The sequence below is a fragment of the Pan troglodytes genome, chromosome 2 (genome assembly GCF_028858775.2).
Source record: "Pan troglodytes isolate AG18354 chromosome 2, NHGRI_mPanTro3-v2.0_pri, whole genome shotgun sequence".
NCBI classification, from domain to species: domain Eukaryota; kingdom Metazoa; phylum Chordata; class Mammalia; order Primates; family Hominidae; genus Pan; species Pan troglodytes.
The window spans coordinates 18,691,831-18,712,947 of NC_086015.1; the positions used below are offsets into that span (position 1 = coordinate 18,691,831).

Consider the following 21,117-nt stretch of genomic DNA (forward strand, 5'->3'; position numbering starts at 1 on the left):
CTTGCTAACTGTCAGTCTCTGTACCAAATGCTGGGGATACAGATGTGGACTTGTAAGACAGAAAATATCTTGCTTAAAGGAGCTGACCTCCTCCTTCCGGGCACGGAGTAGCTTCAGCGGCCGCCACACCTTCCTGACTGCTTTACCTGTGTTGATGTGCTTCATCTCATTGTGGTACAATAACCCACAGCACCATTGCCAGCACCCCATTGCATGTGCGCCTGGCTTAGTACTCCATTATCATGTGCCCTCCTGAGCTGGCCCTAGATCTGGCCCTGTGATCCCACAGTCAGTTTGAGGGAAAAGAAAGTACCCTCAAGACACCTGGTGATTTAATGACTTTTTCTGCCTAATGAACTTGAGGGTGATGTCTTGAGCAAGGCTGTTTCAAAGCAAAAGTTAAATACAGAAGTCCTCCGTATCCAGGGTTTCCCCTTTCTGTGGTTTCAGTTACCCATGGTCAACTGCGGTCCAAAAATATTAAGATATTTTGAGGCAGAGAGAGAGAGGGACCACATTCATATAACTTTTTTTAATTTTAAATTTTTGTGGGGATAGTCGGTATATATGTTTATGGGTTATGTGAGATATTTTGATACAGGCACACAATAATCACATCAAGCTAAATGGGGTGTCCATCACCTTATGCATTTATCCTTTGTGTTACAAACAATTCAATTGTACTCTTTTAGTTATTTAAAAATATATAATTAAATTATATTTGACTGTAATCACCCTGTGTGCTATCAAATACTAGGTCTTATTCATTCTTACTGTTTTTTTGTATCCATTAGCCCTCCCCACTCCACACTACCCTTCCCAGCCTCTGGTAACCATCTGCTCTCCATCTCCATGAGTTTAATTGTTTTAATTTTTAGCTCTGATAAATTAGAACATATGAAGTTTGCCTTTCTGTGTCTGGCTTATTTCACTTAACATAATGATCTCCAGTTTCATTCATGTTGTTGCAAATGACAGGATCTCATTCTCTTTTTATGGCTGACTAGTACTCCATTACGTGTATGTACCACACTTTCTTCATCCATTTATCTGTTGTTGATTGACACTTAGGTTGTTTCCAACTCTTGGCTATTATGAGTGGTGCTGCCCTAAACATGGGAGTGCAGATATCTCTTCATTATACTGATTTCTGTTCTTTCAGGTATATACCTACGTGTGGAATTGCTGGATTGTATAGTAGCTCTATCTTTATTTTTTTGAGTAACCCCCAAACTGTTCTCCATAGTGGTTGTGCTAATTGACATTCCCACCAACAGTTATGAGGGTTACCTTTTCTCCACATCCTCACCAGCATTTGTTGTTGCCTGTCTTTTGGACAAAAGCCATTTTAACTGGGTGAGATGATATCACCTTGTAGTTTTAATTTGCATTTCTCTGACTATCAGTGATGTTGGGCACCTTTTCATATACCTATTTGCCATTTGTATGTCTTTTTTTGAGAAGAATGAGCTTGAAAGATCACTCAATCAGATTATTAGATTTTTTTTCTTATAGAGTTGTTTGAACTCCTTATATATTCTAGTCATTAATCCTTTATCAAATGGGTAGTTTGCAAATATTTTCTCCCATTCTGTGGGTTGTCTCTTCACTTCATTGATTGTTTCCTTTGCTGTGCAGAAGCTTTTTAACTTGATGTGATCTGATTTGTCCATTTTTGTTTTGGTTGCCTGTGCTTGTGGGGTATTACTCGAGAAATCTTTGCCCACTCCAACGTCCTGGAGAGTTTCCCCTAATGTTTTCTATTAGTAGTTAATAGTTTGTGGCCTGAGATTTAAGTCTTTAATCCATTTTGATTTTATTTTTGTGTATGGTGAGAGATAGGGGTCCTTCTGCATATGGATATCCAGTTTTCCCAGCACCATTTATTGAAAAGATTGTTCTTTCCCCAATGTATGTTCTTGGCACCTTTGTCATAAATGGGTTCATTGTAGACGTATAGATTTATTTTGGGGCTCTGTATTGTGTTTCACTGGTCTACACGTCTGTTTTTATGCCAGTACCATGCTGTTTTGGTTACTATAGCTCTGTTGTATAATTTGAACTCAGGTAAGATGATTCCTCTAGTTTTATTATTTTTATTTATGATAGCTTTGGCTATTCTAGGTCTTTTGTGGTTCCATATAAACTTTAGGAATGTTTTTTCTATTTCTGTGAAGATTGCCATTGGTATTTTGATAGCGATTGCATTAAATCTGTAGATTGCTTTGGGTAGTACAGACATTTTAACAATATTTATTCTTCCAATCCATGAACATGGAATAGCTTTCCATTTTCTGATGTCATCTTCAGTTTTTTGCATCAGTGTTTTATAGTTTTCATTGTAGAAATCTTTCATTTCTTTGTTTAATTCCTGACTATTTTAAATGGAGTTACTTTCTTAGTTTCTTGTTCAGACTGTCCACTGTTGGCATATAGAAATGCTACTGATTTTTGTATGTTGATTTTTGTATCCTGCAACCTTACTGAGTTTATCAGTTCTAATAATTTTTTGGTGGAGTCTTTAGGTTTTTCCAAATATAAGATCATATCATCTGCAAACAAGGACAGTTTGACTTCTTCCTTTCCAATTTGGATGCCCTTTATTTCTTTCTCTTTTCTGATTGCTCTAGCCAGGACTCCCAGTACTATATTGAATAATGGTGGTGAAAGTGGGCATCCTTGTCGTGGTCCTGATTTTAGAGGAAAGGCTTTCAGTTTTTCCCCATTCAGTATGATATTAGGTATGAATCTGTCATATATGGCTTTTACTATGTTAAAGCATATTCCTTCTATACCCAGGTTTTTGAGGGTTTTTATCATGAAGGGATGTTGAATTTTATCAAATGCTTTTCCAGTATCAGTTGAAATGGCCATAGGGTTTTTGTGCTTCATTCTGTTGATAGGATGTATCACATTGATTGATTTGCATATGTTGAACCATCCTTGCATCCCAGAGATAAATCCCACTTGGTCATGATGAATGATCTTTTTAATGTGTTGTTGAATTCAATTTGCTAGTATTGAGGATTTTTGCACCAGTATTCATCAGTGGTATTGGCCTGTAGTTTTCTTTTTTTGATGTGTCTTTGTCTGGTTTTGGTATCAGAGTAATATTGGCATCATAGAATGAGTTTATAAGTATTCCCTCCTCCTCTATTTTTCAGAAAAGTTTGAGTAGGATTGGTATGTTCTTTAAATGTTTGGTGGAATTTGACAGTGAAGCTATCGGGTCCCAGGCTTTTCTTTACTGGGAGACTTTTTATTATAGTTTCAATCTCGTTACTTGTTATTGGTCTGTTCAGGTTTTGGATTTCTTCATGGCTCAGTTTTGGTAGGTTGTATGTGTCTAGGAATTTATCCATTTCTTCTAGATTTCCCAATTTATTGACATATAGTTGCTCATAATAGGGACTAATGATCCTTTGAATTTTTGCAATATCAGTTGTAATGTCTCCTGTTTCATCTCTGATTTTATTTAATTGGGTCTTCTCTCTTTTTATCTTAGTCTGGCAAAAGGTTGGTCAAATTTGTTTTTAACTTTTTAAAAAAACAGCTTTTGTTTTTATTGATCTCTTGTATTGTTTTCCTTGTTTCAGTTTATTTATTTCTGCTCTTATCCTTGTTATTTCTTCTACTAATTTTGTGTTTGGTTTGCTCTTACTTTTCTAGTTCTTTAAGTTGCATCATTGGGTTGTTTATTTGAAGTTTTTCTTCTTTTTTTTTTTTTGAGATGAAGTCTCACTCTGTTGCCCCAGGCTGGAGTGCAGTGGTGTGATCTCAGCTCACTGCAACCTCCACCTCCCGAGTTCAAGCAATTCTTCTGCCTCAGCCTCCTGAGTAGCTGGGATTACAGACACGTACCACTATGCCTGGGTAATTTTTGTATTTTTAGTAGAGACAGGGTTTCACCATGTTGACCAGGCTGGTCTTGAACTTCTGACCTCAAGTGATCCACCTTCCTTGGCCTCTCAAATTGCTGGGATTACAGGAGTAAGCCACCATGCCTGGGCTGAAGTTTTTCTTCTTTTTGATGTAGGCACTTAACAGCTATAAATTTTCCTGTTAGTACTGCTTTCACTGTATCCCATGGGTTTTGGTATGTTGTGTTTCCATTGTCCTTTGCTTCAAGAATTTTTAAAATTTCCTTCTTAATTTCTTCACTGACCCACTGGTCATTCAGGAGCATATTGTTTAATTTCCATGAATTTATATAGTTTCCAAAATTCCTCTTGTTGATCTCTAGTTTTATTCCATTGTGGTCAGAGAAGATGGTTGCTGTTATTTCAGGGTTTTTTTTTTTAATATTTTAAGACTTGTTTTGTGACCTAACATATGATCTAGCTTTGAAAATGACCCACGTGCTAAGGAAAAGAATGTGTATTTTGCAGCCATTGCATGAAATGTTCTGTAAATATCTATTAGGCCCATTTGGTCTATAGTATAGATTAAGTCTGATGTTTCTTTGTTGATTTTCTGTCTAGAAGATCTGTCCAGTGCCGAAAGTGGGGTGTTGCTATCTCCAGCTATTATTTTATTGGTGTCTTTCTCTCTCTTTAGCTCTAATAATATTTGCTTTATACGTCTGGCTGCTCCAGTGTTGGGTATATATATATTTACTTATGTTATATCTTCTTGCTGAATTGACTTCTTTATTATATAGTGACCTTCCTTGTCTCTTTCTATAGTTTTTGTTTCAAAATCTGTTTTGTCTAAGTATAGCTACTCCTGCTCTTTTTTGATTTCCATTGGCATGTAACATCTTTTTTTCGTTCCTTTATTTTCAGTTTATGTGCGTCTTTATAAGTAGAGTGTGCTTCTGATCATGGGGTCTTGTTTTTTTATCCATCCAACAACCCTATGTTGTTTGATTGGAGAGTTTAGTCCATTTATATTCAATGTCATTATTAATAAGTAAGGACTTACTCCTGCCATTTTGTTGTTTCTCTGGTTGTTTTGTGGTCTTCTCATTCTTCTTTCCTTCCCTCCTGTCTTCCTTTTACTGAAGGTGATTTTCTCTGGTGATATGATTAAATTTCTTGTTTTTTTTTTTTATTTTTTGTGTACCCATTATGTGTTTTTTGATTTGAGGTTACCATGAGGCTTGCAAATACTATCCTATAACTCATTATTTTAAGCTGATAACAACTTCACACTGTTTGCATAAACAAAGAAGCAAGCAAAGAGAAAACTAATAAAACTCTACACCTTAACTTCATCCCCCCACATTTTAACTTTTTGTTGTTTCTATTTATATCTTATTGTATGATATCTTGAAAAGTTGTTGTGCTATCATTATTATTATTATTATTATTTTGAGACGGAGTCACGCTCTGTCACTCAGGCTGCCGTGCAGTGGCACGTCTCGGCTGACTGCAACCTCTTTCTACTGAGTTCAAGTGAGTCTCCTGCCTCAGCCTCCCAAGTAGCTGGGACTACAGGCACATGCCACCACACCCAGCTAATTTTTGTATTTTTAGTAGAGATGTTGGCTAGGCTGATCTCGAACTCCTGACCTCGAGTGATCTGCCTGCCTCAGCCTCCCAAAGTGCTGGAATTATAGGCGTGGGCCACCATGCTGATCTGTAGCTATTATTTTTTATGAGTTCGTCTTTTAGTCTTTCTGCTTGAGATAATAGTAGCTTACACACCTCAGTAACAGTGTTGTAATATTCTGGTTTTCTCTGTACTATTACCAGTGAGTTTTATACTAACACCTTTTCTTTCTGATTGAAGTACTGCCTTTAGCATTTCATGTAGGAGAGGTCTGGTGTTAATGAAATTCCTCAGCTTTTGTTTGTCTAGGAAAATCTTTATTTCTTCATGTTTTAAGGATATTTTCACAAGATATACTATTCTAGGGTAAAAGGTTTTTTCCTTCAGCCCTTTAAATATGTCATGCCACTCTCTCCTGGCCTGCAACATTTCCACTGAAAAGTCTGCTGCCAGACAATTGGAGCTCCATTGTATGTTATTTGTTTCTTTTCTCTTGCTGCTTTTAGGATCCTTTTTTAGGATCCTTGACCTTTGGGAGTTTGGTTATTAAATGCCTTAAAGTAGTCTTCTTTGGGTTAAATCTGCTTAGTGTTCTGTAACCTTCTTGTACTTGAATTTTGATATCTTTCTCTAGGTTTGGGAAGTTCTCTGTTATTATTTCTTTGAATAAACTTTCTACCGCTATCTCTTTCTCTAGCTCATCTTTAAGGCCAGTAACTCTTAAATTTGCCCTTTTGAGGTTATTTTCTAGATCTTGTAGCCATGTTTCATTCTTTATCTTTTTTCTTTTGTCTCCTCTGACTGCATTTCCAAAGAGGCCGTCTTCAAGCTCACTAATTCTTCTGCTTGATAAATTCTACTGTTAAAAGATTCTGACTCATTCCTCAGTATATCAATTGCATTTTTAAATCCAGAATTTCTGCTTGATTCTTTAAAATTATTTCAGTCTCTTTTTTAAATTTTTTTAATTTTTTTATTATACTTTAAGTTCTAGGGTACATGTGCACAATGTGCAGGTTTGATACATAGGTGTACATGTGCCATGTTGGTTTGCTGCACCCCCCAACTCATCATTTACATTAGGTATTTCTCCTAATGCTATCCCTCCCCCAGCCCCCAACCCCCCCTGCTGCCAACAGGCCCTAGTGTGTGATGTTCCCCCCTCTGTGTGCAAGTGATCTCATTGTTCAATTCCCACCTATGAGTGAGAACATGTGGTGTTTGGTTTTCTGTCCTTGTGATAGTTTGCTGAGAATGATGGTTTCTGGCTTCATCCATGTCCCTGCAAAGGACATAAACTCATCCTTTTTTATGGCTGCATAGTATTCCATGATGTATATGTGCCACATTTTCTTAATCCAGTCTATCACTGATGGACATTTGGATTGGTTCCAAGTCTTTGTTATTGTGAATAGTGCTGCAATGAACATACGTGTGCATGTGTCTTTATAGTAGCATGATTTATAATCCTTTAGGTATATACCCAGTAATGGGATTGCTGGGTCAAATGGTAATTCTAGTTGTAGATCCTTGAGGAATCTCCACACTGTCTTCAATCTCTTCGTTAAATGATAGAATTCTGAATTCTTTCTCTGTGTTATCTTGAATTTCTTTGAGTTTCCTCAAAACAGCTATTTTAAATTCTCTGTCTGAAAGGTAACATATCTGTTTCTCCAGAATTGGTCACTGGTGCCTTATTTAGTTCATTTTGTGAAATCATGTCTTCCTGGATGGTCTTAATGCCTGTGGATGTTCATCAGTGTCTGGGCATTGAAGAGTTGGGTATTTATTGTAGTCTTCACAGTCTGGGGTTGTTTGTACTTTTCCTTTTTGGGAAGGCTTTCCAGGTATTTGAAAGGGTTTGGGTGTTGTGACCTAAGTCATGTCTGCATTAGGGGGCACCCCAAGCCCAGAATGTTGCGGTTCTTGCAGACTCAGAGAGGTACTGCCTTGGTGATCTTGGATAAGATCCAGGAGAACTCTCTAGATTATCAGGTAGAGACTCTTGTTCTCTTCCCTAGTTTCTCCCAAACAAATGGAGTCTCTCTCTGTGCTGAGCCACCTGGAGCTGGGGATGGGGTTACACAAGTACCCCTGTGGCCACCACCACTGGGAGTGCACTGGATGAAACCTAAAGCCAGCACAGCACTGGGTCTTGCCCAAGACCTGCTGTAACCACTACCTGACTACTGCCTATATTTGCCCAAGGCCCTAGGGATCTACAATCAGCAGGTGGTGAAGCCAGCCAGGTTTCTGTTCTTCCCTTTAGGGCAGACAGTTCCCTCAGGCCCCAGGCAGGTCCGGAAATGTTTGGGAGCCAGGACTAGAGTAAAAAACCTTCAAAATCTACCTGATGTTCTATTATACTGTGGCTGAGCTGGCACTCAAACTGTGAGACACAGTCCTTCCCACTCTTCCCTCCCTCTTCCACAGGCAGAGGAGTCTCACCCTTTGGCCACCACCACCAGGTCCATGGGGAGTACTGCCAGCCTACTGCCACTGTTCACTTAAGGTCCAAGGACTCTTCAGTTAGGCCTGGGACTCACTTTTCAGGGCAGTGGGCTCCCCTGTGCCCCAGGACAGGTATAGAAATGCCATCTGAGAGCCAAGGCCTGGAATCAGGGACCCCAAGAGCCCCTTAGTGCTCTGCCCCCTCATTGCTGAGCTAGTACATAAGGTGTAAGATGAAGTCCTCTTTACTTTTCCCTCTGCTTTTATCAAGCAGAAGGAGTCCCTCACTGTGACCATCACATCTGGGAATGTGCTGAGTCTCTCCTGAAGCCAGCATGTCTCAGAGTGTCACCCAAGGCCCACAGCCTACTACTTGGGTATCACTGCTGGTTATTCAGGGCCCAAGGGCTCTTCAGTCAGTGGGTGATGGGTCCTGCCAGGACTGGGTCCTTCCCTTCAAGGCAGTGGGTTCCCTTCTGGCCCAGGATGTATCTAGAAATGTCATCTGGGAGTAGGGCCTGGAATGGGGGCCTCATGACGCTAACTTGTACCCTATCCTACTGTGGCTAAACTGGTATCCAAGATGCAAAACAAAGTCCTTTTTACTCTTCCCTCTTCTCTCCTCAAGTGGAAGAAAGGGGTCTTTTTTGGAGCCATGAGCTGCGCCACTTGAGATTGGGGTGGGGGGTGTCACAAGCACTCCCTTAGCTGCCCCAGCTGGTGTCTCAGTAGGTTGCATGCCTTCTAAATCCACTGGCTCTGAGCCCAGCTCAGCACTAAGGCTTGCCTAGGAGTTGCAGTCCTTGCAGCCTAGGCTGCCTTTCAAGTTTATTTAGAACTCCAGAGCCCACAGTGGACAGGCTTGCCAAAACACAGGATGCAGCCACTGGGATGGGTAATTCCCCTTTGGCTAGGGCAGGTCTAAATGCTCCCTCCATGAGTGGGCTTCAGCTGAGTTCAGCCTGATTTTGCTTTCCACTGTGACAGGAAAGCACTGAGTTCAATGTAAAGTCTGACAATCACTGTACTCTCCCTCTCCCAAATGCATAGACTCTCTGTGCCTTGCAGCTGCTGCTGGGGATGGGGAAGGGTTGTGTCAGCAATTCAAGACTGTCTTTCCTACCTCTCCAGTGCCCCTTTCAGCAATATGAAGTTAAAATCAGGTACTATGAGTGCTCACCTGGTTTTTGGTTATTTTGAAGATGCTTTTTTTGTGTAGGTAGTTGTTAAATTTGGTGTTCCTATGGGGAGAACAATCAGTAGAGCCTTCTATTTGGCCATCTTTCCCCACTCCTCCACCTAACTTTCATTACAATATATTGTTTTAGTTGTTCTATTTTAGTAGGAGTTATTGTTAATCTCTTAGGGTCTAACTTACCAATTAAACTTTATCATAGGTGTGCATGTAAAAAACTTAGCATATACAGGTTTGGTACTATCCATGCTTTCAGGCATTTACGAGGGGTCCTGGAATGTATTTCTCAAGGACTCGGGGGATTGCTACATGTCTATTGGCCTCTTGTCTATGTGGCTGCTTTCCTTTGCCACCCAACTTTTAGCTGCCTTGTTGCATCCATTGACACTGGGAAGTATATTCAGTGATGCTGCATTATAGGGTCTTAATCTTGTTTAGGAATTAGGCTCACACATGCATGCTAGCATGGGTGATTAGCCTTGCCTCATAGCTCATAAGTAACTCTAGCCCAGCAATGTCCCAGTTTATGCCTGTTGTCCTATGACATATGTATGAATGATGCCTGGTTTTGCTATAGCCATTCTGATTTGAAGTCACTTTGGGTGTCGGGGCCTCCACCATCCATTCCATGTCCACATACTATTCCACCTCACCTGCTGACAGTTCTGGGGCCAGGCTGACTTTGAGCATCAGTTCCAGGAGTTGGGCTTACTCCCTGAGGGGACGGCAGCTATTTCTGGAAGGTGTCCAATGTTACAAGAAGAGAACTGTTAATAGCAGTTCCTAGTCAGAGCAAGAGACCGTCACCTTTGGGGAGCCCAAGGCACCTGGGGCAGGCCAGACATGGAGGCTCAATCCAGCAGATGCTCCAGGTGGCCTGCTAGCAGGTCGCTGGACCTCAGGCCCTAGGCTTGAGTTCAGGGTTCAGTCTCTGGTCCCTGTTGGCAGGAGAAGTGGGGGAAGTGACCAGGAACCACTCAGGGTGGCAGATACCAGAGATGGTTCCCAAGCACTGGCCAGAAACCCCCAGGCTTCACCAGCAGCAAGGAAGGCTCCATTCTGAGGCCCTCAGGGTTTCAGTTAGAGCCTGAGAAATGCCCCCACCCAAAGCCAGGTTTCATCCTCAAATCCAAGGTGAAGTTAAGCCTGCATACTTCGAGGCTGCAGCTGGGTGGGAGTCAGAGGTTCATTGTAGGTAGGACCTGACACAAATGACTAAATAGATGCCCCTGGAACCTAGGGTGGGAGGATCACTGCCACGACTCCACATGACCACATCCTCATACCACCTGACACCTATCATGGAGGACAGCTGTGAAAATTAGTATCACAGGCACAGATTGTTGTCATCCAGGTCATGCAGATCATTGTCATCCGGTCTGCAGAGACTCAGATGACAGTGATCTGTGCCTATGGCACTTGGGCTCCCTCCAGAAGACCCAAGATTAGCCATCATCAGAGAAGTTTTCAAGCTGATTGAGAAGAAATAGAGACTTTGTGTCTTTAATCAGGTGAATCAAAAGGTTCCAATTCAGTGAGGGCCGTCCAGCCCTGGAAATGCTCTCTTTTCCTGGAACCCGGGGAAACATGGCCAGTCTCATCACTTTGCACAAGTCAGTCCCTGACACATCCATCACAGATGACTCGCAGTATGAGTAACATCTCTGTTTGATAAATGACCAGTCAACAATTCCTGGTGAGCATCAATGATACCCCCAATATTCTGACATTTAAAGGATGCCGCTCTCCTGCTCTTCTTGGCCCCGTGTCCCCTGGTAAACACAATGTCTTGAAAAACCATTTTCTGAAACCTCTCCTGTATTAGTTTTCACACTGCTGATAAAGACACATCCAAGACTGGGAAGAAAAAGAGGTTTAATTGGACTTCAGTTCGACATAGCTGAGGAGGCCCCAGAATCATGGCAGGAGGCGAAAGGCACTCCTTTCATGGCAGCAAGAGAAAATGAGGAAGAAGCAAAAGCAGAAATGCCTGATGAACCCATCAGATCTCATGAAACTTATTCACTATCACGAGAATAGCACGGGAAAGACCGGCCCCATGATTCACTTACCTCCCCCTGGGTCCCTCCCACAACAAATGGGAATTCTGGGAGGTGCAATTCAAGTTAAGATTTGGGTAGGGACACAGCCAAACCATATCATTCTGCCCCTGGCTCCTCCAAATCTCATGTCCTCACATATCTTTTTTTTTTTTTTTTTGAGTTGGAGTCTCACTCTGTCACCCAGGCTGGAGTGCAGTGGTGTGATTTCAGTTCACTGCAACCTCCACCTCCCGGGTTCAGGAGATTCTACTGCCTCAGCCTCCTGAGTAGCTGGAACTACAGGTGCACACCAGCACGCCCAGTTAATTTTTGTATTTTTTTGTAGAGACGGGGTTTCACCATGTTGGCCAGGCTTGTCTCGAACTCCTGACCTCAGATGATCTGCTTGCCTTGGCCTCCCAAAGTGCTAGGATTACAGGCACGAGCCACCATGCCTGACCATGTCCTCACATTTCAAAAGCAATCATGCGTTCCCAACAGTCCCCCAAATCTTAACTCATTTCACCATTAACCCAACAGTCCAAAGTCTCATCTGAGACAAGGCAAGTTCCTTCCACCTGTGAGCCTGTAAAATCAAAAGCAAGCTAGTTACTTCCTAGATACAGTGGGGGTACAGGTATTGAGTAAATACTGCCATTCCAAATGGGAAAAAATGGCCAAAACAAAGGGGTTACAGGGCCCATGCAAGTCCAAAATCCAGCGGGACAAATTTTAAAGCTCCAAAATGATCTCCTTTGACTCCAGGTCTCACATCCAGGTGACACTGATGCAAAAGGTGGGTTCCCATGGTCTTGGGCATCTCTCTAACTTCTTGCCCTCCAACTACAGGCAAATCTAGAACTACAGAAGATGTCAGCATGCCGCATCGAGGAGTGGGAACCCCTGCCAACAGCCTGGAGTTCAGCGACCCCTGCCCTGAGGCCCGGGAGAAGCTGCAAGAGTTGTGTCGCCACATGTGAGCACCTCAGTGCTTGGGTCGGGGGAGTCAAGGGTTCTCAGAAAGCCTGGCCCCCAGCTGGGAGTCCCTGTGTATATGTGAGTGGACAGTCACAGAAGTGTGTGAGACATGCCACCTGGGAGCGTGGGTTATGTGGTACTCCCCACGACAGCCACAGGTGCAGCATCCCTCACAGGCACACACACACCCGTGTCCTTCCCTGCTCACCACCCTCCCTACAATATCACTGCAACCATGCAAGGAAGACAGGATTGATGCCCATTTTGTGGATGGGGAAACTGAGGCAGCCTAAGCAGGTATGTGAGTAAGAAATTGCCTGAGCTCACACAGCTCCAGTGGCTTGCCTTCTGCCCCTGCCCAGCAATGCTTTCTGCCTCTGCAGCACCTTGCCAGGGATGCCCCTTTGCATGGCTCCTTACATTTAGGGCTTTTGTGCACTGTTTGTTTCTTAACTTAATTTGCTAGATGTTCTACCAGACAGACAAAAACCTCTCAAAACAAACCAAAAAGACCCTTGACATGGGTGATTAGTGGTTTTTATCATTCTGTGGGGCCATCCCACAAGCCCTAGCAATTTACTCAACATTTCTCTGAGGGCCCAGGCCACTGGGTGTAAAGGACTTAAGCACCTGTTCACATCTAATAGCTTGGTCATATACGTCTCCTGGGGTTGCTGGGCCAGAACATGGGGAGAGGGCAGCCACTGTTTGCCTCCTCACTGTGACACTCTGGAAGGAAGCTCTCTTCCCCACAACCTCAGGACTGGGGTGAGCAAGGTCTTCAAACCCCCAGGACCCACCCCCCAACTTCCACACACACTCCTACTCCATAGGTCCTCACCCTCAGGCTCAGGTGGAAATCAGGCAAGGGCTATTCTTAGACGGGCATTGGGAACTTCCCAGTTCTTCCCAAAAATTACCTTTATGGACGAGGGAGCATGGGTTGGGGATGTGTACTTTGGGGACAGGGGAATGGGATAGGTGTCTTGGGCACTAAGGAGGGGCTGTAGAGAGCATCCCTGGTGCTTGAGAACCAAAAGGCTAGACAATATATTGCTCTCCTTCTCTGCAGAGAAGCTGAAAGGGCCACGTGGAAAGGGAAGAATATCTCCTACCCCATGATCTTACGAAACTACAAGGCAAAGATGCCCTCTCATCTAATGTTGGCCCGCAAAGGAGACTCTCAGACCCCGGGTTTACATTACCCTCCCACTGCAGGTGCTCAGACTCTCAGCCCCACCTCTCACCCATCTTCCGCCAACCATCATTTCAGTCAGCATTGTCAAGAGGGGAAGGCACCCAAGAAGGCCTTCAAGTTTCATTACACCTTCTATGATGGCTCCTCCTTCGTTTAGTATCCTTTTATTTGGTGCCACCCTATCTCCCCAGCTACTCAACCCCAGGGAAGTCCAGGACTTGACACAGCCTAAATGTTTCCTTGGGCCTTTTAGTTATCAGAGAAGCCTGGTGATGGGTCTCCTGGGTATTAAGAGCTTGTCTAGATCAGACTCAGGAGGTCAGAGGAGGAGGTAATAAGTTTCAAGCCTCACGTTCAGTTCAGATCAACAAGAACATACCAAACCCCAGCTACCTGTGAGAAGCTTGTCAGTGCAGGCTGGGAATGCAGACAAAGTCCCTGCCTTTGAGGACCTCTCAGTTGAGACGTGGTTAAAGACACAAAACAAATCATGTCTAGTGGAGAGGAGAGAATTAGGAGGCCTTAAACAATTGGGAACCTTCATCCTTCTCTCCCTGGCTCAGTGGTTAAGCTCTGTGGTCCTTGGATACTTCACCTATCAACATCCTTGGAGCCTGAGACCTCACCCCAAATGCGCTATCTCCTGGGCCCTGACTGCTCTGCAGCTGAGATCTGACTGGGCTCATGAGCATAGTGCTAGTTGTGTCCCAACCTTGGATGTGGGAGCAACAAAAGGAGACACATTTTCTCTTTGAGAATCTGATGAAAGCTATAGACCTTCTCCCTAGAAATAAGCACTTATCTGTACATGCCTGTAAGGCGTTACCTGTGATTGCAGGGCATTTACCAACCTCCAAAGCCTGTCTTTGGATCTGAGTTTGAAAAGACAAATCTCCTTGGAGGGTGAGCCCTGAGGGCTGTGCATACCTCAGAGTGATTTGAGTCTGATTATTTTCTTCACTCACAGATGTGTATCGAGTATCTATCACGTGCAATGAAGTCAGATAATGAAGTTAATAGACCATTTGTACTTCAGAGGGAGCAACTGTAATTGCTTCTTTTAAAGTGAAGAGGAGTTTGAATTTGGGTGGTAAAAGCAAAAGAGAGGGCTCCCTTTACAGAATGTCTGGGTAGGAAGTCACCTTGTACCCTATGTTCTTTGTGGGGGTCCTGTTGCCCAAACCCAACATATTCTAGAGCTGGACCAGATCACAGATGTCTCATTCATTTGGCCACAAGGACTCTGAGGCCAGAGAGGGCAAAGCACTTATTCCAGGTTACACAGTCTAGAGTTACATAAAATGTCATGGATGTGAAACACAGTCATTTGTTTCTGCCCCTTCACTGTAGAAATCGGAAAACTGAGACCCAAAGGCATGGTGTGACTGACTGTATGCCACAAAAGGAATTCTGTGGCCAAGCTAGGCCTTGGTTCATGGCCTCCTTACCTCAATTTAGGGTCCTTTGTTGGGTACCATTTTTATACCTTTAAGGATTATTTCCTCCAGTACAGAGCAGGGTAGAGGGAGATGGAAGTGGATCTCATTTTAATAATAAAATCACTGGGCACTCAGTATCCCCTGCCCCTTTCTTGGAGGAGAGGACGGGTCTCTGGGCTGTCTCAACCACTTTCACAAAGGCTAAGCCCCCCAACCAGGCTCTGCTGGCAGCAGCCCCCTTGCTTCCTTTGGCCTCCTCTTGACTGAACTGGGAATTCAGATTTAAGCACTCTGTCAAAGAAGTGTTATTGTTTCTCAGACCGTATATGAATCCATTCATCACACTCTGCTCGGCCCTGCTTGCAGCGCGTCCTCCAGTATTTAACACAGCTGACTCCTTCGAGAGCCACTGCTGCTTGCAATGGGTTGTGTTGTGCCCCACCCCCGCTTCTTTCTGACTCTTTGCTGCATTTAATAGGATGATCTCCCTGAGCTCCTCATGAAGCTGTGTCTATGAATTAGTCTTCTATCAGGGGCATCAGAAAGGAGGGTGGGCTTGTGTATGATAAGAGCACAGCACCCTAGCCTGCAGGAATCTCTGTTCTCTCACTTGTCCCAGAATTCTGAGCACCCTCCCACCCCCCACCCCCAAATGGTCTGAGAGATCACCCAAATTTTTGATCCATTGCTACTGGCACTCTTGACTCACACCCCAGCAATGATCACATCCTCGCAATTAATGCTGTTCTCTTTGGGAGTCCTAAAAGACCAGGGCTCTAGGCTCAGTTCTTTTTGGTGACCCTGCACAAGTCACTTGATCTCTGTGCCTCACTTCCCTTGATTATAAGATGAGGTAGTTGAACTCAGTAATCTTAAAGGAGAAATTCTGTTACTGTGTTCAAATGGTCAGAACACATGTGCAGCTATTTGATCCCTCTCAAGTACAGAAAATGTTTGGAAAACTCTTCTTTCACCTAACGGCTTCCATAGAACACTGGGCTCAGCAGTCGATTCTGTTTTCATAGATATTGCTGGTCAAGCTCTCAGGCAAAAATTATATGTCTGGGCCGGGCGTGGTGGCTCGTGCCTGTAATCCCAGCAGTTTGGGAGGCCAAGGCAGGCAGATCACGAGGTCAGGAGATCGAGTCCATCCTGGCTAACATGGTGAAACCCCGTCTCTACTAAAAATACAAAAAATTAGCCGGGTGTGGTGGCGGGCGCCTGTAGTCCCAGCTACTCAGGAGGCTGAGGCAGGAGAATGGCATGAACCCAGGAGGTGGAGCTTGCAGTGAGCCGAGATCGAGCCACTGCACTCCATCTTGGGCAACAGAACAAGACTCCGTCTCAAAAAAAAAAAAAAAAGATATGTCTGCACTGGGAATATCATAAAGCTGTAAGCTATAATTGATTTGCACTTGGCAGCTTCAGACCCCAGACCTGTCTCAATGTTCATTCATTCATTCTAGTGGGTGTGAGTGGTATCTCACTGTGGTTTTAACTTATGTTTACCTAATGACGAATGGCGTAAAGCATCTTTTCTTGTGTGTGTGTGTGTGTGTGTGTGTGTGTGTGTTTTGGTGTATCTTCTTTGGAGAAATGTGTATTGAAGTCCTTGTTCATGTTTAGATTGAGTTGTCTTTCTTTAAAACAAGTTGTAAGGGTTCTTTACATATTGTGCATAGATAGTAGATGCTTATCAGTATATGATTTGCAAGTATTTTTTCCTATACTGTCATATGCCTTTTCACTCTCTCAGTAGCATCATTTAATGCACAAAAACTTTTAAATTTTGATGAAGTACAATTTTTTCCACCTTTCTTTTGCTGCTTATGCATTTGGCTTTATGTCTAAAAAACCATCGCCAAATCCAAGGTTATAACATTTACCCCTGTGTTTTCCTCCTTTTTTTTTTTTTTTTTGAGACAGAGTTTCGCTCTTGTTGCCCAGGCTGGAGTACAATGGCGTGATCTCAGCTCACCACAACCTCTGCCTCCTGGGTTCAAGCGATTCTTCTGCCTTAGCCTCCCGAGTAGCTGGGATTACAGGTATGCACCACCACGCTGACTAATTTTGTATTTTTAGTAGAGATGGGGTTTCTCCATGTTGGTCAGGCTGGTCTTGAACTCACTCCTGACCTTAGGTGATCCACCCACCTTGGCCTCCCAAAGTGCTGGGATTACAGGCATGAGCCACCGTGCCCGGCCCCCTGTGTTTTCTTCTAAGAGGTTTATACTTATAGGTCTTGCGGTCTTTGAAGCATTTTGAGTTAATTTTTGTATGTGGTATAAGATAAGGTTCCAATTTCTTTCCTTTGCATGTGGATAGCTAATTGTCCCAGTACCATTTATTTAAGAGGCATTCTTTCCCCATTGAATGGTCATGGCACCCTTGTCAAAAATCAATTGACTGTAGAACTATAGATGTATGGGTTTATTTTTGGACTGTCAATTCTAAGCCATTAACACGTATGTCTGTCTTTATGACTGTACCACACTGTTTTGGTTATTGTAGTTTTGTAGCAAGTTTTGAAATAAGGTAGTGTGAGTCCTCCCACTTTTTTTTTTTTCAAGACTATTTTGGTTGCTTGGAATCTCTTACAATTTAATGTAAATTTTCAAGTCAGGTTTTCCATTTCTACAAAAAAAAGGCAATAAGATTTTGATAGGCATTGCATTGATTCTGTAGATCACTTTGGGGAGTAATACCATTAACAGTTTTTTGTTGTTGTTGTTGTTGTTGTTGTTGTTGTTTTTGAGACAGAGTCTCACTCTGTCACCCAGGCCAGAGTGCAGTGGTGCCATCTCAGCTCACTGCAACCTCTGCCTCCTGGGTTCAAGCAATTCTCCTGCCTCAGCCTCCCAGATAGCTGGGACTACAGGTGTGCGCCACCATACCTGGCTAATTTTTGTGTTTTTAGTAGAGATAGGGTTTGGCCATGTTGGCCAGGCTGGTCTTGAACTCCCGACCTTGAGTGATCCGCCCACTTCAGCCTCCCAAAGTGCTGGGATTACAGGCATGAGCCACCACACCCAGCCAACAATATTAATTCATCCAACCCATGAGCACTGGCAACAAGCAATACAAAATGGTGTATAAACAAGAACAAAAAAGCAATGAACAAAAGGAAATTATGCCATTTGCAACAGCATCAAAAAGATTAAAATACTTAGGAATAAATAACAAAGAGGTACAGAACTTGTACACTGAAAACTACAAAACATTGCCAAATTAAATTAAAGAAGACCTAAATAAATGGAAAGACATCCTGTGTTCATGGGGACAACTCTTTTGTGTGTGTTGATCTTGTATCTGTAACTTTTCTAAATTTATTTGTTTGCTCTAGATTTTTTTGTGTGGACTCTTTAGAATTTTCTATATATAAAATCATGTCATCTGCCAACGGAGGTAATTTTACTTCTTCCTTTCCAATTTTGAGGCTTTTTATTATTTTGTTGTTGTTGCTATTTGCTGTGGCCAGAACTTTCAATACAATTTTGAATAGAAGTGGTGAAAGCAGGCCTCCTTGTCTTGTTCTTTATATTAGAGGAAAAGTTTTCATTCTTTCACCATTTATTATGATGTTAGTTGTGAGTTTTTTCATATATGGCTCTTAATATGTTGTGGGAGTTCCCTTCTATTCCGAATTTGTTGAGTGTTTTTTAATCATGAAAGGGTATTGAATTTTGTCAAATGCTTTTTCTTTATCAGTTAAGGTGATCATGATTCCCCCCAACCCCCGCCATTCTATTACTATGGTACATTACATTGATTTTTGTGTGTTGAACCATACTTGCATTCCTGGGATAAACCACACCTGGTCATGGTGTCTAATCCTTTTGATAGGCTGCTGCTGAATTTGGTTTGCTGGTATTTTGTTAAGATATTTTATGTTTATAGTCATAAGGGATATGGGAAGTTTTCTTTTTATGTATTTGTCTGGCTTTGGTATCAAGATAACCCTGGCCTCATAGAATGAGTTAGGAAGGTTCAGGTCTGCTCTTCTATTTTTTTGGAAGAGCTTGAGGAGGATTGGTATTAATTCTTTAAATGTCCGGTAGAATTCACCAGTGAAGCCATCTGGTCCTAGGCTTTTCTTTGTTGGGTGATTTTTCATTAATGATTTAATCTCCTTACTTGCTATATACTTCTATTTAGGTTTTTTATTTCTTTTTGAGTCACTTCTGGTAGTTAATATGTTTCTAGGAATTTGTCCATCTACGTTATCTGACTTTATGGTGTACAGCTATTCGTATTATTGTATCATTGTCTTAGGATTTTTTTTTTATTTCTGTAAGGTCCCATTTTCATTTCTGATTTTAGGAATTTGAGTCTTTCTTTTTTTTAATCAGTCTACTAGAAGTTTGTGCTTTCTTGATTTATCAAAGATGCAACTTTTGGTTTTGTTGGTTCTATTTTTCTATTCTCAATTCTGTTTTTCTCCACTCTGAGCCTTTATTGTTTTCTTCCATCTGCTAGCTTTGCTTTAGTTTGCCCTTCTTTTTCTAGTTCCTTAAGGTAGAAAATTGGGTTATTGATTTGAGATCTTTCTTTTCATTTAATGTTGGTATTTACAGCTATAAATTTCTTTCTGAGTGTTGCTTTGCCTTTCTCCCATAAGTTTTGACATGTTGTGTTTTGTTTTCATTCATTTCAAAGTATTTTATAATTTCCCTTGTGATTTCTTTATCCACCTGTTGTTTGTGTGTTGTTAATTTTCATGTATTTGTGAATTTTCCCTATTTTCTTTTGTTAGTGATTTCTAATTTCATTCCATTGTAACCAAAGAAGATACTTTCTATGGTTTAATCTTTTAAAATTTATTGAGACCTGTTTTGTGGCCTAACATATTGCCTGTACTGGAGAATGATCCATGTGAATGTGAGAAGAATGTGTGTTCTGCTGTTGTTGGGTGGGATTCTGTATGTTTCTGTTAGTTCTAGTTGGTTTGCAGTGTTGTTCAAGTCCTCTATTTCTTTCTTTCTTTTTCTTTTTTTTTTTTTTGAGGTGGAATCTCACTGTGTCACCCAGACTGGGGTGCAGTGGCGCAATCTTGGCTGGCTGCAACCTCTGCCTCCCGAGTTCAAGTGATTCTCCTGCCTCAGCCTCCTGAGTAGCTGGGATTACAGGTGTGCACCACCATGCCTGGCTAAACTTTTTTGTATTTTTAGTGGAGATGGGGTTTCACCATGTTGGCCAGGCTAGTCTCAAAACTCCTGAACTCAGGTGATCCGTCCGCCTTGGCCTCCCAAAGTGCTGGGATTACAGGCGTGAGCTACTGCAAGCGGCCTAAGTCCTCTATTTCTTTATTGATCTTCTGTCTAGTTGTTCTATCCATTATTGAACATGAGGTAGTGAAGTCTCCAACTATTTTTGTAGAACTATTTCTTCCTTTAATTCTGTCAGTTTTTAAATTTATATATATTGAGGCTCTGTTATTAGGTGTGTATATCTCTATAATTGTTACATATTCTTAAGGCATTCACCCTTTTCTCAATATGTAATGTCCTTCTTTGTCACTTGTAAAAATGTTTAACTTAACATCTATTTTGCACGGTTTTAGTATATTCACCCCTACTGTCTTTTGGTTACAATTTGCATAGAATATCTTTTTCTATCATTTCACTTTCAACCAAGTTGTGTCTTTGGATCTAAAGTGAGTCTCTTAGACACGGCATATGGTTGAATTGTTTTGGTTTTTAAAAATTTATCCTGCCAGCTTTTTTTTTTTTTTTTTGAGACTGAGTCTCGCTCTATTGCCCAGGCTGGAGTGCAGTGGTGCAATCTTGGCTCATTGCAACCTCCACCTCCTGGGCTCAAGCAATTCTCATGCCTCAGCTCTGGCCTTTTTGATTAGAGAGTTTAATCTATTTCTGTTTAAAGCAATTGCTGATACAGAAGGACTTAATTCTTTAATTTTTCTATTTGTTTTCTATATGTCGTATACCATCTTTGTTTCTCAGTTCCTTCATTACTTCCACTTTTTGTGTCTGACTTTTTGTGGCATGCCATTTTGATTTACTTCTCATTTCCTTTTCTCCATATTTTTAAGTTATTTCCCTAGGGTTGTCTTGGTATAATGGGTTAAATGGTGTCTCCCAAAATTTGTAACCACATGGAACCTCAGAATATTACCACATTTGGAAATAGGGGCTCTGAAGATGTAATTTTTAAGATGCAGTCATATTGTTGGGGTGGGCCCTACTGCAATGACTGGTGTCCTTATAAGAAGAGAAAACACACACACACACACACACACACGTGCGCGCACACACACACACACAGAAGAAAGCTATGTGATGACTGAGGCAGAGATTGAAATGA

At 42.1% G+C, this 21,117-nt stretch overlaps 1 protein-coding gene across 5 annotated transcripts in view; it reads left to right on the forward strand.

The window, feature by feature from the left end:
• Positions 1 to 21,117, forward strand: part of C3H3orf20 (chromosome 3 C3orf20 homolog) — a 97,707-nt gene that overhangs the window by 16,083 nt on the left and 60,507 nt on the right. For all 5 annotated transcript variants that reach the window (XR_010155504.1, XM_003309638.5, XM_016940536.4 and 2 more), the window contains exons 6-7: positions 12,031 to 12,157; positions 13,232 to 13,513. Coding sequence is in view for 4 of the 5 variants with exons in the window: in XM_003309638.5 (XP_003309686.1) it covers positions 12,031 to 12,157; positions 13,232 to 13,513 (409 nt within the window). In the remaining variant the exon portion in view is untranslated. The remainder of the gene's footprint in view (positions 1 to 12,030; positions 12,158 to 13,231; positions 13,514 to 21,117) is intronic.